The sequence below is a fragment of the Palaemon carinicauda genome, chromosome 42 (genome assembly GCF_036898095.1).
Source record: "Palaemon carinicauda isolate YSFRI2023 chromosome 42, ASM3689809v2, whole genome shotgun sequence".
Taxonomy (NCBI): domain Eukaryota; kingdom Metazoa; phylum Arthropoda; class Malacostraca; order Decapoda; family Palaemonidae; genus Palaemon; species Palaemon carinicauda.
In genome coordinates this window covers 52418951-52442428 of record NC_090766.1, presented here as the reverse complement: position 1 = coordinate 52442428, position 23478 = coordinate 52418951, and the positions used below count along the sequence as shown (strand labels likewise).

Sequence of the window (23478 nt, the reverse complement as noted above, 5' to 3'; positions counted from 1 at the left end):
TTAAGAGAGCTTTACGTTTGCTAGGCGACTGGTTTATCACCAGGAGGAGTTTGGGGAGACAGCCTTTGCTTTCCCTTCTTTTAAACTGGCTTATAGAGCAAGAGTCTGATATGACATGAGAGAAGTTCTCGGCTTGGGAGTTCCTGCCTCTGCCCAGATAGACTTCTCAAACCTCATAGACTCTCCCTGACGCCTGGGCATGAGACGCTCCAAGATTTTACAGGTCGACTTCACAGCTATTTTCGAGCCTTTGAAGTTTTGCTGTACAATTATGTCATGCATAAACAAGGCTTTCAGGGATGGCTCCAATGATCTGACAGCCACGTTCTCTGCAGGAACAAGTCCCTCAGGGATGGCTCCAATGATTTGGCAGCCATGTTCACTGCAGGAGTACGTAAGAGGCAAGTGCGCTCAATGTGTTCATTGTCAAGACAAACTTCACGATGAAGTCTACCAGGCTGTCTTGACAGCATTTATGGAAGGCGACTGGATGGTCTCTCTCGACCTTCAGGAGACATACTTCCACATTCCTATACACCCCGGATTCCCAACCGTTTCTGAGGTTTGTTTACAGGAACGTGGGGTACCAGTTTCGAGCCCTGTGCTTTGGCCTCAGTCCTGCGCCTCTCGTGTTTACGAGGCTCATGAGGAATATGGCAAAATCCCTCCATGTATCGGGGATCCCGAGCCTCCCTGTACTTGGACGACTGGCTTCTCAGAGCATCATCCAGTCTTCGCTGTCTGCAGGATCTACATTGGACGTTGAGTCTGGCCAGGGAGTTGGGACTTTTGGTCAACCTAAAAGTCCCAACTGATCCCATCCCAGATTATTCTATATTTGGGGATGGAAATTCGCAGTCAAGCCCTGCTCGAAGTCCAACTAATGCTGAAACGAAACGTTTATTCAGTCAGGAGTTGGAACAGTCTCGTAGGGACTCTCTCATCCCTGGAGCAGTTTGTCTCACTAGGGAGACTACACCTTCTGCCTCTCCGGTTCCATCTAGCCTCTCACTGGAACTAGGACAAGACATTAGAGACGGTATCACGTGTTGTCCTCAGACGCGTCGGGTTTGGGTTGGGGTGCGACCCTGGACGGTCGGGAATGCTCGGGTCTGTGGACCTCAAGTCAGAAGAGCATGCACATCAACGGCAAGGAGCTATTAACAGTCCACTTGGCCTTGATGATATTAGAAAGCTTCTTCGAAACTTAGTGGTTGAGGCAACTCAGACAACACCACAACTTTGGCGTACATCTCCAAGCAAGGAGGCACACACTCCTTCACGCTGCTCGAGATTGCAAGGGACCTTCTCTTATGGTCAAGAATTCGAGGCATCTCCCTGTTGACGAGATTCATCCAGGGGGACTTGAACGTCTTGGCAGACTGTCTCAGTCGGAGGGGTCAGGTGATACCCACGGAATGGACCCTCCACAAGGACGTGGGCAAGAGTCTTTGGGCTACTTGGGGTCAACCCACCATAGACCTCTTTGCCTCCTCGTTGACCAAAAGGTTACCAATCTATTGCTCTCCAGTCCTAGTTACAGAAGCAATCTACATAGACGCGTTTCTACTGGATTGGTCTTTTCTGGACTTATATGCATTCCCACCATTCAAGATAGTCAGCAAGGTACTGCAGAAGTTCGCCTCTCATGAAGGGACAAGGTTGACGTTGGTTGCTCCCCTCTGGCCCGCGAGAGAGTGGTGCACCGAGGTACTTCAATGGCTGGTAGACTTTCCAAGAAGTCTTCCTCTAAGGGTAGATCTCTTACGTCATCCCCACGTAAAGAATGTTCATCAAAGCCTCCCCGCTCTTCGTCTGACTTCCTTCAGACTAGCGAAAGACTCTCAAGAGCTAGAGGCTTTTCGAAGGAGGCAGCCAGTGCGATTGCAAGAGCTAGGAGAGCTTCTACCATTAGAGTATACCAGTCGAAGTGGGAAGTCTTTTGAGACTGGTGCAAGTCAGCATCTCTGTCCTCGTCCAGTACCTCTTTAGCCCAAATCGCAGATTTTCTTTTACATCTGAGAAAGGTTCACTCCCTTTCAGCTCCCACGATTAAGGGCTACAGGGGCATGCTGGCTTCGGTCTTTCGACATAGTGGCTTAGATCTTTCCAACAATAAAGATCTCCAAGATCTCCTTAAGTCTTTCGAGACCTCTAAGGAACGTCGTTTGGCAACTCCTGGATGGAACTTAGATGTGGTCCTAAGGTTCCTCATGTCAGACAGGTTTGAGCCATTACAATCAGCCTCCCTGAAGGATCTCACCCTCAAGACACTTTTCCTAGTGTGCTTGGCTTCGGCTAAAAGGGTCAGTGAACTTCATGCCTTCAGTAAGAACTTCGGCTTTTCTACAGAAAAAAGCCACTTGTTCACTTCAACTTGGTTTCCTGGCCAGAAATGAACTGCCTTCTCGTCCTTGGCCTAAATCTTTTGATATTCCTTGCTTATCAGAGATCGTAGGCAACGAACTGGAAAGAGTATTATGTCCTGTTAGAGCTCTTAAGTTCGATTTAGCTCGTACTAAGTCATTACGAGGGAAATCTGAGGCATTATGGTGCTCAGTTAAGAAACCTTCATTGCCTATGTCAAAGAATGCTTTGTCATATTTTATCAGATTTTTTTAATACGAGAAGCTCATTCTCACTTGAATGAGAAAGACCGATGTTTGCTTAAGGTTAAGACGCACGAAGTTAGAGATATAGCAACCTCCGTGGCCTTCAAGCAAAATAAATCTGCAAAGTATTATGGACGCGACTTTTTGGAGAAGCAAGTCAGTGTTCGCGTCATTTTACTTAAAAGATGTCCAGACTCTTTACGAAGACTGCTACACACTGGGTCCATTCGTTGCAGCGAGTGCAGTAGTGGGTGAGGGTTCTACCACTACACTTCCCTAATTCCTATATCCTTTTAATCTGTCTCTTGAAAGGTTTTCAATATTGTTTTATGGGTTGTTCGGAAGGCTAAGAAGCCTTTCGCATCCTGGTTGATTTGGCGGGTGGTCAAAGTCATTTCTTGAGAGCGCCCAGATTAGGGGTTTGATGAGGTCCTGTTGTATGGGTTGCAACCCTTGATACTTCAGCTCCTGGGAGTCTTTCAGCATCCTAAGAGGATCGCTGGGCTCCGTGAGGAAGACAGACTTACAAGGCAGAGTAATCGTCTAAGTCAACTTCCTTACCAGGTACCTATATATTTTGGTTTTGTTATATTGATAACTGTCAAAATGAAAAAACTCTTAGCTTATACGCTGTAAACTTAATTAACTCTGGTCTCTACCCACCGCCTTGGGTGTGAATCAGCTATTATATATTCACCGGCTAAGTTAAATATTTAAAAATGATAATTTAATTATAAAATAAATTTTTGAATATACTTACCCGGTGAATATATAAATTAAATGACCCTCCTTTCCTCCCCAATAGAGATGCAGCGGGACGAGAAGAATTGAAGGGTTTGTTTACATGCAAGAGGGGTATCTGGCCGACAGTTGGCGCTGGTGGGCACACCCGCAACCTTCATAGCGATCGCTCGCGAGTTTTTTGAGTGTGTTTTCTGTCGAGCCGCAGAGTTGCAGCTATTATATATTCACCGGGTAAGTATATTCATATGCTCGAGTGCTTGGACGAGGATTAAAACTGGTAGACGAGAATGATCATGAATGGGAGGTAAATCAGTTGTTGTTTGCGGATGATACTGTACTGATAGCAGACACAGAAGAGAAGCTTGACCGACTAGTGACAGAATTTGGAAGGGTGTGTGAGAGAAGGAAGTTGAGAGTTAATGTGGGTAAGAGTAAGGTTATGAGATGTACGAGAAGGGAAGGTGGTGCAAGGTTGAATGTCATGTTGAATGGAGAGTTACTTGAGGAGGTGGATCAGTTTAAGTACTTGGGGTCTGTTGTTGCAGCAAATGGTGGAGTGGAAGCAGATGTACGTCAGAGAGTGAATGAAGGTTACAAAGTGTTGGGGGCAGTTAAGGGAGTAGTAAAAAATAGAGGGCTGGGCATGAATGTAAAGAGAGTTCTATATGAGAAAGTGATTGTACCAACTGTGATGTATGGATCGGAGTTGTGGGGAATGAAAGTGATGGAGAGACAGAAATTGAATGTGTTTGAGATGAAGTGTCTGAGGAGTATGACTGGTGTATCTCGAGTAGATAGGGTCAGGAACGAGGTGGTGAGGGTGAGAACGGGTGTGAGAAATGAGTTAGCGGCTAGAGTGGATATGAATGTGTTGAGGTGGTTTGGCCATGTTGAGAGAATGGAGAATGGCTGTCTGCTAAAGAAGGTGATGAATGCAAGAGTTGATGGGAGAAGTACAAGAGGAAGGCCAAGGTTTGGGTGGATGGATGGTGTGAAGAAAGCTCTGGGTGATAGGAGGATAGATATAAGAGAGGCAAGAGAGCGTGCTAGAAATAGGAATGAATGGCGAGCAATTGTGACGCAGTTCTGATAGGCCCTGCTGCTTCCTCCTGTGCCTTAGATGACCGCGGAGGTAGCAGCAGTAGGGGACTCAGCAGTATGAAGCTTCATCTGTGGTGGAAATGTGGGAGGTTGGGCTGTGGCACCCTAGCAGTACCAGCTGAACTCGGCTGAGTCCCTGGTTAGGCTGGAGGAACATAGAGAGTAGAGGTCCCCTTTTTTGTTTTGTTCTTGTTGATGTCGGCTACCCCCCAAAATTGGGGGAAGTGCCTTTGGTATATGGATGGAAGTATATTCAAAAATTTATTTTATAATTAAAATATATTAATTTTAAAATTGATTTTTTATTGTTAAGGTTTTAATTGACACCAGCTTATATTTTAAAATTGAAAAAAAGAAATGTATTTGGAAATTTGAAGAAAAAAAAATATCTTCATATCAGATAGGATTTTGATTTGAAGTTGCTTGCTTGTGGATAGCCAGAAGTTTGTCAGTTTAAGTGAGCTTATAGTGTAATTACCTATACCAACAAAGTTGGGTAAAGGTTATGTTTTTGCCCCTGTTTGTGTTTGTTTGTTAACAATTTTCTGGCAACAATTTTACTCCTAGAGTAGTGAAACTTGCACAGATTAATTGCTATGTTGAGATCTGGAAGTGATTCAATTTTGAAGTTTTAGGTCAAATGTCAAGGTCAAGCAAAAGGTCGACCGATTATCTCTAAGGCAAGTTTGTTTCAAGAAATAAGCTGCTGTGGCAGGGGTCTGCACTTTCAGAGTGCTTTTCTAGTTTTATTATGTGGTAGTCTGAATTTCATTCCAGATGTATATCTTGATAGGATTTGTTCCACCAACAATTTTCCTTTTCTAAAATTTATCTCTTATGCTTCAGATGTTCTTTTAACAGATTTTATTTAATTATTTTGTTGCAGGTAAAAGAGCCAGTGGAGGAAAAGGAGAGATTTCCGTCAAAAATTGGCCGTGGCATTTTCAAGCTCGCTCATAGAAACCAGAGCAGAGATGTTGAACTTTATGATGCTGGGTATGTACATATGTACTGTATCTGTAATTAGTAATTGTAAGGTTTGTGAAGAGCAGTGAATGCAAGCTAAACCCCTGTCCACACGATCGAGCATGCCCGACGGGCAATCAGTGATACCAGGCCACAATAGTCATTGAAAATGAGAGTTGATGTCAAAAGGGAGAAAACTAAGGCAGAGATCTGGCAACACTGTATGATGCCAGATCCCTTTCTATGGTTTTCGCGCTTCTGACGTCATTAACCTTCATTCTTACTAACTATTGTGGTCTGGTATCACTGTTTTCCTGTTGGGCATGCTCGATCGTGTGGACAGGGCTTTAGAAATATGAAATGCATTGGTAGATCATGACATCTTAAAGTGACAATTGGTTGTACACCATTATTATACAGTAATTTAGTTTAACAAGGCTATTTTATAAAGGTAAAGTAATCCTAGATATATTGACGTCAAAGACATTTGGATGATATTTGGAGGTTGTTGGGAAATGTGTAAAATCCAACCCCCCAAATAAGAAGGAAGAGTAATTTAAAAGAATTATTACCAAACTTTGTGTGTAATAAGTGGCATGAATTTTGATGATCAGCTTTTAAAATACAATAATTCAGCTTCATAATGATCCAAACCATCCTTAGTTTGTGAAAATCATATCCTTGAGATCTCTGACTTATAAACAATCACTAAGAAAGATTTGTGATGTGGCCAAGATGAAGTTTTGACGTTTATTGATATCAATTGGTTAATTATATTGCCTAGTCTTTAAAAGCCTTACTCTGTTTGAAAAGATTCGATTTACATAATTTTACAAGACTGTAGTACACTTGATGGATTTCTAAAAGATTTTGCTGTCATTTGAAGTGCTTAAAGCAGTTAATTTTATTAAGTGTTTGTTTTGTTTGTTTATTTTACAGAACAATTACTTTCATCTTTTTCAGATTGTCAGAGGATAGTTCACCCAGCAGTTTGGATTCTTCTACCAAAAATTCACCATCTTCCCTAATGGTTAAAGAGATTTCAAATCTGTCTCTTACCAGAAGTGCAGAGAAAATAGTTGAACTGGAACAGAAAACTGCAGGGAGAAAAGTAATTGTGGATTGCTTTAACAAAAATGGGCACTTAGAAAATCTATTAGAACAAAATACTCCCATTCCAGATGTTCCAGATATTATACAGGTGTCAGAAATATCAGAAAAAATGAAAGCTAGAAAATTTCTGCCTTTCAAAAGGAAATGTTTACCATCAAGGAATGAAGAAATTGGCAGTAGTGATATCAGTTCAGGTAATTCACAAGAAGTGCCAAATACTGATAATCTTGAATATAAAATTGAAAAAACCCAAGAAGGGAAGTTCGTCAGCCCTTTTGAAGGAATGACATGCTCAAAAAAGTCATGCTACTCGAAAGGAGTGCTTATTGTACCTTCTTTGGATGTAGATTCAGTTGGGGTTTCACAAGAAAAAGACACAGTTCGTCCAGGTGTTTCCTGTGGCGGGGAACTAAGTCATGTTAGTGGTAACACAAAAAAGAGGCAAAATATACCATGTAATCCGGAAGATTCTTGTGGCTCTCTCAACAGAAGATTTATCAGACATGAAAAGGCATCGTTTAACAGTGGACCTGGTAGTTTTTACAAATTCACAAAGTCTGGAGAAGAAATTAGGCAAGATCAACGTGATAGTGAAAAGAAGGTTTTAATTCCTTTCAAAGACCAGAAACACACAGTTCCAAAATGGGTATGTACACAGTTAATGAAAGAATTGCAAAGTTCAGAGTCTAATAAGATTAGTTTTTCAACAAAAGATGATGTTTCTTTTGTAACAGATAAGTTTGAACATAGCAGTGATAGTGAAATTGGTATTAATCTCTCTGGCTTGTCTAACAAGTCTTGTAATCTTTCTTTTAATAATCACACAGCACTGGAGAATAGTGACCATACCAAGGACAAAGCTCAGCTATCAAAGTTATGTATGGAAAAATATGATGTTTCAATGGGCCATACCCAGACTGGGGAAAATAATGTTGTAAATAATTTGCCTGTGAAGATTACTCGAAAACGTAGTGAGCAGGCTCTTAATGTTGGAGAAAACAGGAATTTTGTACAGGATTTTAAAGTTTCAATTATGTCTGATGATGCAGATTTATGGAAGAATGAAAAAGACAGTGACTTTGCAGGAGGAGATTTTTCTTCCCTTCTTCGGCATAATTCTGGACCAAATATTGCAAAACTGTTTAGAGTATACGTTTCTGGAGAGATTATCCCGGATGAAAATGTTGTTGTAAATAATGAAATGTTGCATGTGTTATTGAATGCGCAGGTTGCTCATGTTTTAAAAGGGGCACACACAAAAGCAACGCGATTGCAGGCTTACGCATGGCCATCAATTTGTTCTGGCAGTTCTACTATCATTATAGGTGATCGATATTCTGGTAAAACATATGGATACATAGTTCCTTTGGTGTCTCTCCTAATGGACTGGTGGGAGTTTATTAGCAAGCGACTAGCACCAGGTATTGGAGCCGTTGTAGTAGTGGTCTGCAATGACTGGCGACGTGCTGAGTCTGCAGCCAAGGGTCTTGATAAACTTTTTTCAGATACAAAAACATCCCTGAAAATAAGGACAGCTTGGGGAGGCTGCGGATATAAAAAAGAGATCTCTACAAAAACACAATTAGTTGAAGGCTGTGATATTCTTATCACTACACCCCCATGTCTTGTCAGACTTTTGACAGGAATGCCTACCAAACAGGGGAAAGAAAATGGCACTGAATCCAAAGACTCGCCATCCACATCTTTGAATAGATGTGTTTATTTTGTCATTGATGATGCTGATTTAATCTTAAATCATTTTGCAGATGAGATAAAGCAGCTGCTGAAGTGGTGGGGGGAAGGACAGACAAGTTATCAGAAGCAAATTGTAATTACAGGTACCTCCTGGACGCCTATGTTAAAATCTCTCGCTACTAATTTGTCTTTTACTTTAACCCCACGGGTCATCATATCATCTCCAACGGAGGCAGCTATATGCAGTCATGTCCGAACATATGTTCATCATGTTTTAGAAACGGGTGATATTTTGAATAAGGTGGCTAATCTTATCAAAGAAAATTTCAGAAATAAGAAATGTTTGATATTTGTGAAAAATGAAGAAGAAATGACTACTGCAATGGAAATTTTGCAAGCGTTGGCTGTTCATGTGTTTTCGGTGTCGGGTCCTACAAGTACAAGTATGAGGGAGCTGTGTCATGTTGTTAATCAGTGGCATGAGGTAGAGGCACTAACTATGATTGTTTGTGAACAAGCTGTATATCATTTACTTCACCATAATTTGGCTAATGCAGATGCTATTTTTCATCCTGGCATGCCACAGAGCATGTCTAAATTTATGCTGAGATATGCTTTCATGTTAGAAAATCTTTCAGCAGACTACTTGAATCCAGATTCTAAGTGTGAATCGCATGTTATTTTAACGGATGACAGCATAGCATCAAACAGTGAAGTTGTTTTGGAGCTGACCAGACTCTGTCAAGATATTCCTGAGCCTATCTTGCATTTACTACCTCATGTTCAGGCAAATGCCAGAACTTCTAAAGCACTTTGTCATTTCTTTAAAGCTTACGGAAAATGTCCTGAAAATGCTCACTGCAAGTTTAGACATAATATAAAGTATAGCGATATACCATATGATCTACCAAGGTATGGAGATGTCACATTTAGTGTAGTAAGGGTCATAAATGCATCTCGTTTCTTGGTGCGACTAAGTGAGTACAGCGATGGAGGAGAATTACCCAAATTTAGTTTAGATATCCACTACATCAAATTGTTTGGTGCATTACAAAAACATTATGGCAACAAAGCAAACCACAGGCAGCTTGAATACCCAAGAATAGGGACTCTCTGCATTGTTAAAAATGAAGAGAAATGGTCCAGAGCCAAGATAGATAACGTTGACTACTGTAAAGATAAAGTGCATACTGTTCTTTTTCTCATTGACGAAGGAAGGGAAATAACAGTTGAACTGGAGTCAGTGCTGGTTATTCATCCAAAATTTTCGAAAATCCCAGCTCTGATAGCGGAAGTGTATTTGTGTAATGTTACACCTTATGATCGAGATTTAGAATGGACATCTCAAGCTTCCAATTACATATGTGGAATCTTTAAAAATAGCGGGGAAAATACAAAGTATTTAGGTCGCATAATTTTATCCCTGAACTTTACACTGTGGCTTAGCCCAGTTGTTGAGGTACTTCGTGTTGGAAAGGATGCATTCCAGAGAGGTTCTCTCAGGTCACGACTCCTTGCAAGTGGATATGGGGAAGAAAACAAAGATCACATGGATATCTTAAGAGAGCAGTGTACAATGGCAGGCATTTCTTTGGCAAAGGAAGATTTAGATAACAGGCCATGGTTGAACTGGCTCGAAAATGCTGAGAAATTGCTGGATGAATGCAATCCTCCATTTAGGATAAGGAAAGATGACTGTACTAAAAGTAATGCTTCAAGTTCTGCTCACTTGGAAGCATGGGATGAAACATCCCCTGCCTTACAAAGGAATGTAATTGAAGGTGGAAAGGTCTTCTCCAAGATGCCTTGCAATGAAAGACACATCTATGCTACAGAAGAATTGCCACTTCATATTAAGATGGAGGTCAAGATTGGCTCTATGGAGTCTTTTGACTGTTTTTACGTGCAGCGTGTGGATAAGATGAATTGGTGAGTATTTATATATTTAAGTAAAGGAGTATATTGTTAAGTGCTGTCCATTTATTTAGACAGCTAGATCATCTTATTGAAGATACTGAGGTTGGATCCACAGAAAGTATTGTAGATTACTTTATATTTTTAGATTTTTTCATTCTAGAAAACTACATGATAATATTAAAATATCTTTTGGTAGTCTATTACTATGCAATCTTTACATCCGTACCACAGACTTTTTTGACAAAGAAAGCAGAATATACAGAACACTTACAACCAATCATAAGTTTGCAATGGTCTTATTTTGACCCACAATGTATATATGTCAAATATCAGAAACAAATCCCTTCAGAGATTTCTATTACTTTGTATTTTCTTACATTCCTAACAGTCTAGAGGTACTAGAGGACGATATATACCAGTTAACTGAAAATTGGACAGTAGAAGCTGTAGAATATACAGGTTGTAACCCAAAGGTAGATGTGCCTCCTGCCAGCTATTGTCTTGCAAGGTTTACTGATGACAGGTGAGAAGACAAAAATCCATTTTAAGTTTTTGTTCTATTTTACCACTACATTTTTTTCATTCACGCATTACACCTGAAATGCGTTTCTCCTTTCACTTCTATCCCATGCATGATTTTCCCTGATTTCCTAGGCCTGGTGTGGGCTTTAGTAGATCAATTCTTCCCTCATGAATAGTGATTTATACAATCATTCTAAGTAACTTACTTAAATTAAAATAGACATAATATTTTATGATTTTTTTCACAAAACCCATGACTTATAGTGATATATGATGGTGTATGGCAAAAACAGTGCTTGGGTGATCCACCTAAGAGACTCGTTTCAGTCTTCTCGTCACACCCATTGTGGTTGAGTGAGTCTTTCGTCACACGGTCTTTCATGCCGTGAATCCAAATTGGCGTTTTGAGTTTAAAAAGTTGTTTAGCTACAGATTTATTTGGAGAGTGTTCAGGCTCTGATAAGCATTCTTTTGTAAACTCGTTTTAGTAAGGTGTCGCAGCTCAAGTAGATATAATTTGGCTGCTTGGAGGAATGTCATGCAAGGTACAAAGTAGTTTTATTGTGTCTAGATTTTGTTAGAACTTTACCAAAAGAAAAAAAAATCCATCTTCATTGGCTAAACAGATATTCTATTTGTAGATTTTATACTCAATTAAAGAACAGATTTGTAAGATGCTGTTTAAATATTTATACTTTGCTTGTTTGGATTCTGTGAAAAGTAATTTTTTTTCTTATTCCAAGGTGACGTATAATGGTGTACATAGGATTTATTACCTCCGCCAAATAAGTTGGAAGGAGGTTATGTTTTACCCCCTCTTTGGGTATTTATTTGTGAACAGCTTCCTGGCCACAATTTTTAAATATTTAACTTAGCCGGTGAATATATAATAGCTGCAACTCTGCGGCTCGACAGAAAACACACTCAAAAAACTCGCGAGCGATCGCTATGAAGGTTGCGGGTGTGCCCACCAGCGCCAACTGTCTGCCAGATACCACTCTTGTATGTAAACAAAACCTTCAATTCTTCTCTGTCGACGTTGACGACAAGACGTATCAATACTCGCTGTAGAACCTGGAGTTTTCTCAACATATTTGGTGAAGTATAGTACTTCATTTTGGTTTGAGCTTTCGCAGTGCAGGTGTTTTATCTTCATCTTAAATCTTGAACTCGTTTTTGGATAGATTTAATTTTTGATGACAAAGAGAGTATGGACTTTCTTTGACTTTTAAATGGCCGACCCTTCCCTTAGACGGAAGTGTGTTTAGGCTTTTAGCAATTATCTTATCACGTTATAAATTAATTATAGATTTTCCTCTATATATTTTATATGTCACCGCCTTTATTAGGCCTCTTCGATTAACTTTCCATTTATAATAAACATCAAAATAAATTTTAATGATTTGTTTATATGCGACCTTTCCTGAGAGTAGGCGGTCCTAACTTGGAAACCGAAGTTAAACAACGTTGAGCCCTTTCAATCGTAAATAACTTTTAAAGAGCTAATGATTTAAAACTTTTTAAATTAATATTTTTTAATAGATATTTTATGAAAGATTTTCTTTGAATAGTCTTCGTACTGTTTCAAAGATGAACTAACGTTTAGTTTATTTATGCTACGCAGTTTGCGCTCTATCGTTACGATAGAGAGAGAGAGTATCACGGTTTCACTTTGCAGAAAGAGTAAATCGATTCTGACGTTTTTTTCATTCTTCTTTCAAAGCTTAAATGTTTTAAATTCTATTTTAAAGGAACTTTTTAATTGAAAACCTTTCAGTTTTTTTTTCCTTTGGTCAAATAACCTGTTTTTTTGACGAAACGTAAGTGGGCTCTTCTCTTAGGTGCGAAATCAAGAGAGAGATATAGAGACGTAGGGAGAGAGAGGAGAGAAAACGTTCCGTTCAAGCGGGTAACGTTGTTCTCGAGTTACTCTCGTCCCTAGTCTCTGTACGGGGAGAAAGGATAAAACGTTTTTAGTTTTTTATTCTCGTCCCCAGGCAATGTACGGGGAGAGATTGAAAACGTAGTTTTGAATGAACTAGTCTTTAGTCTCTTCCCCAGCCACTGAATTTTTTATCTTAAAATATGTTTACTGTTTTTTGCTGTTATTAATGTGCTTGCATTATACAACTGATTTCGCAATTACAACCTTTTGATGAGGGTAGAATTGCGTGCTTCAGGTAGAAATCAGTTTTATTCATACCTGATGTGAATTGTTAAAAGATTCGATTTCAGTGAAATAAGTGCAAAACAGAAAATCGTAGTGATAAAGTGATATTGCGCAAAGTGTTATCAGTGTTGCGACCGAGGGTTCGTCTGTTCGTGCCTGTCGTTCGCCTAGTCCGGGACCTCTTGCAAGCTCCCAAGCCCAGGGGAGAAGTAATGTCGTACGACTTAAGGGGTCGAGAGGCCTTGATCAGCGAACAGACGTTCCCTCTATGGTATCGGGTGTATCTTACCAAGATCACCCCTACCATAAGGCGAGAGAGACGATTTTCTCCTCGTCATCCGAAGGCTTTTCGCATAAGAAACCGTGAAACAAGGTTTCGAGGCCCTTTAAGCGAAAGTCAGTCCTTTCAGGACAGGTCCAGCGTCCTGGTTTTATCCATTAGGACAGCTCTGACCCTATGCAGTCATCGGAAGACTGCTCGCCGCCTAACAAAAGCGTAACACAGACTCCGAGAGTCTTTTTGTAGGCAAGGTTTTGCGGTCACAAACATTACCCTCGTCTCTTACCGCAACCATTCCCGTTGATCCTAAATGGGTTGTACGGCAAGACATGCAGAATAAGATTGCCTCCCTTATGGAAGACTATTTTGCCGATAAGTCCGTTGAGCCTAGCCGTTTATCTCATCGAGATCCTGGCTTTCAGCCACCCTAACTTTCCATTATGCGTCCTGTTGACGTTGGCGTAGCTAAGTCACGTCAGTCAGGTTGTTTAGAACCACACTCGATGCGGTCTCGTGTGGATTTTCAGCCACATTTGGACGTTAGGCCACTTGCTGATGCTCCTGTTGACGTTCAGGACGTTCGCTAACAATCGGAGTTGACTTGTTTTGACGCTGAGCGTCAACCTCTGCATTCTAGAGTTGTTTTGACTGCTCAGTCTAGGCGGTCAAAGCAGTCTCGAGTGGACGCTGTGCGTCCTCACGCACCTGTTGTTGTTGACAGTTCACAGACTGTCGAGCAGTTACATGACGTTACGTCCTGGTCTCTCGCACCTGTTGTTGTTGACAGTTCACAGACTGTCAAGCAGTTACATGACGTTGCGTCCTGGTCCGCTACTAATGCACCAGTGCGTGTGGACTCTGCTTGTCAAGCATTGCCACCACGGTAGGTCTCTCCCTTGCTTGAGACTCAGCTATTATCAGACAAGGTTCCTTCAGATGAGGAAGTTGCTGTTCCCCCTCCTACTGATATTCCCTTGAGGACTCTGTCAGACGGAGAGGAGCCTAAAGCTGCTTAGCCCTCTATGGACTTTAAATAAATCATGCTGATTTTTAAGGATCTTTGTCCGGATCTTTTTGTAACTGCTGCTCCTCGTTCGCCTAAACGTCAGAGCTTACACTAGGCCTAGCTACTTCGAAGCCTTTGTTTTATAAGCTAGTGCTCTCTCGCTCTCCTAGAGAGCTTAACGTTTGCTAGGCGACTGGTTTATTACCAGGAGGAGTTTGGGGGATACAGCCTTTGCTTTCCCTTCTTTTAAACTGGCTTATAGAGCGAGAGTCTGATATGACACGAGAGAAGTTCTCGGCTTGGGAGTTCCTGCCTCTGCCCAGATAGACTTCTCAAACCTCATAGACTCTCCCTGGCGCCTGGCCATGAGACGCTCCAAGATTTTACAGGTCAACTTCACAGCTGTTTTCGAGCCTTTGAAGTTTTGCTGTACAATTATGTCATGCATAAACAAGGCTTTCAGGGATGGCTCCAATGATCTGACAGCCACGTTCTCTGCAGGAACAAGTCCCTCAGGGATGGCTCCATGATTTGGCAGCCATGTTCACTGCAGGAGTACATAAGAGGCAAGTGCGCTCAATGTGTCCATTGTCAAGACAAACTTCACGATGAAGTCTACCAGGCTGTCTTGACAGCATTTATGGAAGGCGACTGGATGGTCTCTCGACCTTCAGGAGACATACTTCCACATTCCTATACACCCGGATTCCCAACCATTTCTGAGGTTTGTTTACAGGAATGTGGGGTACCAGTTTCAAGCCCTGTGCTTTGGCCTCAGTCCTGCGCCTCTCGTGGAGGCTCATGAGGAATGTGGCAAAATCCCTCCATCTATCGGGGATCCGAGCCTCCCTGTACTTGGACGACTGGCTTCTCAGAGCATCGTCCAGCCTTCGCTGTCTGCAGGATCTACATTGGACGTTGAGTCTGGCCAGGGAGTTGGGACTTGTGGTCAACCTAAAAGTCCCAACTGATCCCATCCCAGATTATTCTATTTTTGGGGATGGCGATTCGTAGTCAAGCCCTGCTCGAAGTCCAACTAATGCTGAAAAGAAAACGTTTATTCAGTCAGGAGTTGGAACAGTCTCGTAGGGACTCTCTCATCCCTGGAGCAGTTTGTCTCACTAGGGAGACTACCCCTTCTGCCTCTCCGGTTCCATCTAGCCTCTCACTGGAACTAGGACAAGACATTAGAGACGGTATCATTCCCAGTCTCCGAACCAATAAAGGCATGCCTGAAATGGGGGGACAGCAATATCAGTCTGAGAGAGGGACTATCCCTAGCAGTCAAGAACCCAAACCACGTGTTGTCCTCAGACGCGTCGGGTTTGGGTTGGGGTGCGACCCTGGACGGTCGGGAATGCTCGGGTCTGTGGACCTCAAGTCAGAAGAGCATGCACATCAACGGCAAGGAGCTATTAGCAGTCCACTTGGCCTTGATGATATTAGAAAGCGTCTTCGAAACTAAGTGGTAGAGGTCAACTTAGACAACACCACAACTTTGGCGTACATCTCCAAGCAAGGAGGCACACACTCCTTCACGCTGCTCGAGATCGCAAGGGACCTTCTCTTATGGTCAAGAATTCGAGGCATCTCCCTGTTGACGAGATTCATCTAGGGGGACTTGAACGTCTTGGCAGACTCTCAATCGGAGGGGTCAGGTGATACCCACGGAATGGACCCTCCACAAGGACGTGGGCAAGAGTCTTTGGGCTTCTTAGGGTCAACCAACCATAGACCTCTTTGCCTCCTCGTTGACCAAAAGGTTACCAATCTTTTGCTCTCCAGTCCTAGATACAGAAGCAATCTACATAGACGCGTTTCTACTGGATTGGTCTTTTATGGACTTATATGCATTCCCACCATTCAAGATAGTCAACAAGGTACTGCAGAAGTTCGCCTCTCACGGAGGGACAAGGTTGACGTTGGTTGCTACCCTCTGGCCCGCGAGAGAGTGGTTCACCGAGGTACTTCAATGGCTGGTAGACTTTCCAAGAAGTCTTCCTCTAAGGGTAGATCTGTTACGTCAGCCCCACGTAAAGAATGTCCATCAAAGCCTCCCCGCTCTTCGTCTGACTTCCTTCACACTATCGAAAGACTCTCAAGAGCTAGAGTTTTTTCGAAGGAGGCAGTCAGTGCGATTGCAAGAGCTAGGAGAGCTTCTACCATTAGAGTATACCAGTCGAAGTGGGAAGTCTTTCGAGACTGGTGCAAGTCAGCATCTGTGTCCTCGTCCAGTACCTCTGTAGCCCAAATCGCAGATTTTCTTTTACATCTGAGAAAGGTTTGCTCCCTTTCAGCTCCCACGATTAAGGGCTACAGGAGCATGTTGGCTTCGGTCTTTCGACATAGAGGCTTAGATCTTTCCAACAATAAAGATCTCCAAGATCTCCTTAAGTCTTTCGAGACCTCTAAGGAACGTCGTTTAGCTACTCCTGGATGGAACTTAGACGTGGTCCTAAGGTTCCTCATGTCAGACAGGTTTGAGCCATTACATTCAGCCTCCCTGAAGGATCTCACCCTCAAGACACTTTTCCTAGTGTGCTTGGCTTCGGCTAAAAGGGTCAGTGAACTTCATGCCTTCAGTAAGAACATCGGCTTTTCTACAGAAAAAAGCCACTTGTTCACTTCAACTTGGTTTCCTGGCCAAAAAATGAACTGCCTTCTCATCCTTGGCCTAAATCTTTTGATATTCCTTGCTTATCAGAGATCGTAGGCAACGAACTGGAAAGAGTATTATGTCCTTTTAGAGCTCTTAAGTTCGATTTAGCTCGTACTAAGTCATTACGAGGGAAATCTGAGGCATTATGGTGCTCAGTTATGAAACCTTCATTGCCTATGTCAAAGAATTCTTTGTCATATTTTATCAGATTTTTTTAATACGAGAAGCTCATTCTCACTTGAATGAGAAAGACCAATGTTTGCTTAAGGTTAAGACGCACGAAGTTAGAGATATAGCAACCTCCGTGGCCTTCAAGCAAAATAAATCTCTGCAAAGTATTATGGACGCGACTTTTTGGAGAAACAAGTCAGTGTTCGCGTCATTTTACTTAAAAGATGTCCAGACTCTTTACGAGGACTGCTACACACTGGGTCCATTTGTTGCAGCGAGTGCAGTAGTGGGTGAGGGTTCTACCACTACACTTCCCTAATTCCAATATCCTTTTAATCTGTCTCTTGAAATGTTTTTAATATTGTTTTATGGGTTGTTCGGAAGGCTAAGAAGCCTTTCGCATCCTGATTGATTTGGCGGGTGGTCAAAGTCATTTCTTGAGAGCGCCCAGATTAGGGGTTTGATGAGGTCCTGTTGTATGGGTTGCAGCCCTTGATACTTCAGCTCCTGGGAGTCTGTCAGCGTCCTAAGAGGATCGCTGGGCTCCGTGAGGAAGACAGACTTACAAGGCAGAGTAATCGTCTAAGTCAACTTCCTTACCAGGTACCTATTTATTTTGGTTTTGTTATATTGATAACTGTCAAAATGAAAAAACTCTTAGCTTATACGCTGTAAACATAATTAACTCTGGTCTCTACCCACCTCCTTGGGTGTGAATCAGCTATTATATATTCACCGGCTAAGTTAAATATTTAAAAATGATATTTTAATTATAAAATAAATTTTTGAATATACTTACCCGGTGAATATATAAATTAAATGACCCTCCCTTCCTCCCCAATAGAGACACAGCGGGACGAGAAGAATTGAAGGTTTTGTTTACATACAAGAGTGGTATCTGGCCGACAGTTGGCGCTGGTGGGCACACCCGCAACCTTCATAGCGATCGCTCGTGAGTTTTTTGAGTGTGTTTTCTGTCGAGCCGCAGAGTTGCAGCTATTATATATTCACCGGGTAAGTATATTCAAAAATTTATTTTATAATTAAAATATCATTTTAATCGTAGAGTAATGAATCATGCAGGGATTAACTTTTATGTAAAAATCGGGAAATTATTAAATTTGGAAGGTCAAAGGTCAAGGTCACGGTCCAGCAAAATGTCCAATTCACATAATCAGTCATAAGTTTGGATTCATTTGTGAGTGTATATAAATCCACACCAATTAATACACATTATTATTATTATTATTATTATTAACTGCTAAGCTACAACCCTAGCTGGAAAAGCACAATGCTATAAGCCCAGGGGCTCCAACAGGGAAAATAGCTCAGTGAGGAAAGGAAAAACAAAAGGAAAATTAAATTTTTAAGAAGAGTAACAACATTAAAACAAATATCTCCTATATAAACTATAAACACTTTAACAAAACAAGATGAAGAGAAATAAGATAGAATAGTGTGCCCGAGTGTACCCTCAAGCAAGAGAACTCTAACCCAAGGCAGTGGAAGACCATGGTACAGAGGTTATGGCACTACCCAAGACTAGAGAACAATGGTTTGATTTTGGAGTGTCCTTCTCCTAGAAGAGCTGCTTACCATAGCTAAAGAGTCTCTTCTACCCTTACCAAGAGGAAAGCTGCCCCTGAAAAATTACAGAGCAGTAACCCCTTGGGTGAAGAATTGTTTGGTAATCTTAAGTGTTGTCAGGTGTATGAGGACAGCAGAGAATATGTAAAGAATATGCCAGACTATTCGGTGTGTGTAGGCAAAAGGGAAAATGAACCGTAACCAGAGAGAAGGATCCAAAGTAGTACTGTCTGGCCAGTCAATGGACCCCATAACTCTCTAGCGGTAGTATCTCAACGGGCGGCTGGTGCCCTGGCCAACCTACTAAGATCGAAGGTCAAGGTCAAGCAAATGATCAGATTCCAGTCATCAATCATATGGCCACAATTTTATTCGTAAATTAATGAAACTTGCAGGGATTTCAAACTGATATGTAAAGAGCTGGAATTATTAAATTTTGGAAGGTCAAGGTCACGGACGAGCAAAACTTCCAAAATCAGTCCTAAAGTCCGAGAAATAAACTGTCTTGGCAGAGGTGTGCGCTCTACTGAGTGCCCCTCTAGTTTTATTCAGATCCCAGTACTCTTTCTATTATTATTACTAACTTGTATATTTTTTCCAGATATTATCGAGGTTGGGTTGTTGACAATGAACCAGATCACATGAAAAAAGTCTTGTTTATTGACTATGGAGAGATACTTATTTTGCCCTGCTCCCTTGTAAGTATGCCTTTTAAATGAATATGTTAGCAGGGAATTATTTTTTGAATATTTTCCAAGAGAAGTTTTACAGCATTGATTCTTAAAGTCCAATTTCCATTAGAACGTTCATGCAGATTGTACCATGTCTATTTTGGCATGAACTAAAATTTTTGAGATTTAGAACATACAGTGATACCTCGGTAGTCGAACGACTCTATACTCGAACAATTCGGAGTTCGACCAAAATTTTCGAGAAATTTTTGCTGCGGTGCTCGACCAAAAATTCGGTACTCGACCAGCCGAACACGTGACGACCGCATGGGCTTTGTGATGATCGCGCCATCTCGGCCACTCTCGCTTGTTCGGGAAGCATCAGTTCTCTCGAGAGCGTCACTCAGACAACGCGCGATCAGCATTCGTTGTGATTTAGTGATTTTCAGTGCTTTTAATTGCTTTTTTAGCTTTCATAATGAGTCCCAAGAAAGTAATGAGTGTTAAGGGGAAGGAGAAGAGGAAAACAGTGCGAACAACGATCGAGTTGAAGAAGGAAATTATAGCGAAATATGAGAATGGTGTACGAGTGTCCGATTTAGCGGTAGAATACGGAATGGCGAAGTCGACCATTTCTACGTTTTTAAAGCATAAAGAAATGATTGTGGCGGGATGTCAACAAAACACAACCCCCCACACCCTTAATCACTCTTACTTTCTCAATATCCCACAATACAAACTTTCCCCTGACTCTACTTCAAACTGGACTATTGCACGAAGGGAAAAACAAACAAAACATAACCTTAAAACTATATTTACCGCAACCGAAAACAAAAATCACACATTAAACAAAATTAACACAAAAACAGACAAAATAACACTTTTCACGGATCATAAACAATATTAAATATAAACCGTAACACCATTCAAATAAAAAACCTTAACAACTTAGAATTAACACACCCAAAACCAATATTTGTTTATGAGTGGAACTCTTTATCCACACACACGTGACACACCAAAACCGATATTTGTTTATGTGTGGACGTCGTTGTCCACACAAGGGCCAACAATCCTTTTCGGCCAAAGCCACAACTCCCTGGCAGACGCAACACTGGCACAATCTGCTATAACTGCCTCACTTAATTTGGCAGTCTATATCGTCATCATCATCATCATCATCCTCATCAGTAACAGCAATCGAAATCGTAATTGTAATAAACAGGCCAGGTCGTCAACAGTTGATCAATCCACTAGAGCATTCTAAACACAAGTTCCTTAAGTAAGCCAGGTCATCAATAGTCAAAAATTTAAGTTTCTCCAAAGGAGGAATCGCGGCTCAGAATATAAAAAAAAGCTTCACAGCCGGCTTTCGTAGAGCAAAAAAAATACACAGCCGACTCCTTCTATCGTTCGATATCCAATCCTTTCGCCCAAGACATTCATCACCACCCTATCCTAGCTAAAAAAGTAAACAAACAACCTCAATTATACCAACAATCTTTCCAACTTCAAACAATCATTCGCTAATTACCCTTTCCTCAGCGCGCACCGCGGACACACAAACACACGCACACACAACCACACATAGCCTACTCTCTTGCGCACGCGCGATCTCGCAAACTAAAGCAAATGAAATTCTCTCTCTCTCTCTCTCTCTCTCTCTCTCTCTCTCTCTCTCTCTCTCTCTCTCTCACAAAACTATGCAAATAAACACTTTCTTTCTCTCTCTCACAAAACTAAGCAAATAAACGCTTTCTTTCTCTTGCGGTTTGACAAAACTAAGTAAATAAACACTCACTCACACACACACACACTCTCTCTCTCTCTCTCTCTAATGACAAAGCTAAAGCAAATAAATGTCTCTATTTAACAATACTAAAACAACTCTCTCTCTCTCTCTCTCTCTCTCTCTCTCTCTCTCTCTCTCTCTCTCTCTCTCTCTGTGACAAAACTAAAGCCAATACTGTAAACACTCTCTCTCTCTCTCTCTCTCTCTCTCTCTCTCTCTCTCTCTCTCTCTCTCTCTCTCTCTCTCTCCTCTCTCTCACAAAACTTAAACACACTCACACTCTCTCTCTCTCTCTCTCTCTTGATTTGGCAAACAAAAAAAATAAATTAAAATAAAATTAATCCTCCACATGATTAAGAAGGCGAATGTTGCAACGGGAGTTACGGCGGTAACTAAGCAAAGGCCACAAGTGATTGAGGAGATGGAAAAGTTGCTTTTAATATTTATTAAAGAAAAACAGTTGGCCGGGGAAAGTGTTAGTGAAGCGTTCATTTGTGAAAAAGCGTTGCATATCTATGAAGAATTAGTGAAGAAAAGTCCGAGTACCAGTGAAAGTGATTCATTTACATTTAAAGCGAGCAGGGGTTGGTTTGAAAAGTTTCGTAATAGAACAGGTATTCATCGTGTTACTAGGCATGGGGAGGCAGCTAGTTCGGATCAAATTGCAGCCGATAAATACGTGGGGGAATTCGATCGGTACATAAATGAACAAAATTCGATCGCACAACAAGTCTTTAATTGTGATGAGACTGGGTTATTTTGGAAGAAAATGCCAGCCAATACGTACATTACCAAGGACGAGACGAAGATGCCAGGTCACAAGCCAATGAAAGATAGGCTAACATTGAAACAATTAACAATAGACCAGTTTTTCACAAAAGAAAAGAAAGCTGCTACATCAAAGCCTGTTTCTCCTCCAAAGAAGAGACAAAGAAGAGAAGAAACCCCTGAAATAGATCTGCCCACCCTTTCATTGGAGAGAGAAACAACTCCTGAAGGAGAACTACCCCGCCACATCATGGAAGGGGACTCTCCTTCCAAGCAGTAACCTCCCCCTTCCATCCTCTCCACATCCATCCCTGTATGCCATCGAACCGCTGCTCAAAGGTATGTTCACTACAGTACAGAAAATGGTTTAAAATTGTTTTATTTTAGTACAGTAAATGGTTTAAAATTGTTTTATAGGATTTTCTGACCAATTTCATACACATTTAGATAATTATTGTTGTTTAGGTACACGTTTTATTAATATTTTGGGCCTGTTCGAGTGCTTGGGAACGGAATAGAATATATACCATTATTTCTTATGGGGAAAAAAAATTCGGTACTCGAACAAATCGGAGGTCGAACACGGATCTCGAACGGATTATGGTCGAGTACCGAGGTATCACTGTACTTGGTAGCCACTCCACTTCTAATTTTTATTTTCCCTAATAAACATTCCAATATGTTCGGGTTTTATACATAGTGCATAGATAATTCTATCTTGTTATGGATAAGTGGTTAATTTTAGCAATTTTAATTGTCTGCTGGTTTCAGATTATCAAGATTTATGACATTTGTTTTTTCCTTTAATTCAAGGTGCTGGTCTAGACATATGATTAAACCTTTCCTTTTCTTTCTAACAGATTTTCTCTCTTCCTCTTGATTAGGTTAGTGAAGGTCATTAGCTTGCCAATCTCAGTATTTTGAATGATAGGGCCTTGATGGAAAGTTAATATACTGTATTTTTATTCAATAGATCACATACATATAACAAGGCATTTCCCCCAACTTTGGGGGTTAGCCGACATCAAACAAATGAAACAAAAAAGGGGACCTCTCCTCTCTACGTTCCTCCCAGCCTGACAAGGGACTCAACCGAGTTTGGCTGGTCCTGCTAGGGTGGCACAGCCCACCCTCCCCCGTTATCCACGACAGATGAAGCTTCATAACGCAAAATCCCCTACTGCTGCTACCTCCGCGGTCCATCAAGGCACCGGGGAAGCAGCAGGGCCTACCGGAACTGCGTCACAATCGCTCGCCATTCATTCCTATTTCTAGCGCGCTCTCTTGCCTCTCTCACATCTATCCTCCTATCACCCAGAGCTTCCTTCACTCCATCCATCCACCCAAACCTTGGCCTTCCTCTTGTACTTCTCCCATCAACTCTTGCATTCATCACCTTCTTTAGCAGACAGTCATTTTAAATTCTCTCAATATGGCCAAACCACCTCAACTCATTCATATCCACTCAAGCTGCTAACTCATTTCTTACACCCGTTCCCTCACTACTTCGTTCCTAACCCTATCTACTCGAGATATGCCAGCCATACTCCTTAGACACTTCATCTCAAACACATTCAATTTCTATCTCTCCGTCACTTCCATTCCCCACAACTCTGATCCATGCATCACATCTCAATCACATTCAATTTCTATCTCTCCGTCACTTCCATTCCTAACAACTCCGATCCATGCATCACAGTTGGT

The 23478-nt window shown here is 41.4% G+C and overlaps 1 protein-coding gene across 2 annotated transcripts in view; it reads left to right on the top strand.

Moving 5' to 3' along the window:
* LOC137632972 (putative ATP-dependent RNA helicase TDRD12) overlaps positions 1-23478 on the top strand; it is a 99140-nt gene that overhangs the window by 47106 nt on the left and 28556 nt on the right. For both annotated transcript variants that reach the window (XM_068365111.1, XM_068365110.1), the window contains exons 9-12: positions 5344-5453; positions 6387-10160; positions 10537-10671; positions 19145-19241. In XM_068365111.1, the coding sequence (XP_068221212.1) occupies positions 5344-5453; positions 6387-10160; positions 10537-10671; positions 19145-19241 (4116 nt within the window). The remainder of the gene's footprint in view (positions 1-5343; positions 5454-6386; positions 10161-10536; positions 10672-19144; positions 19242-23478) is intronic.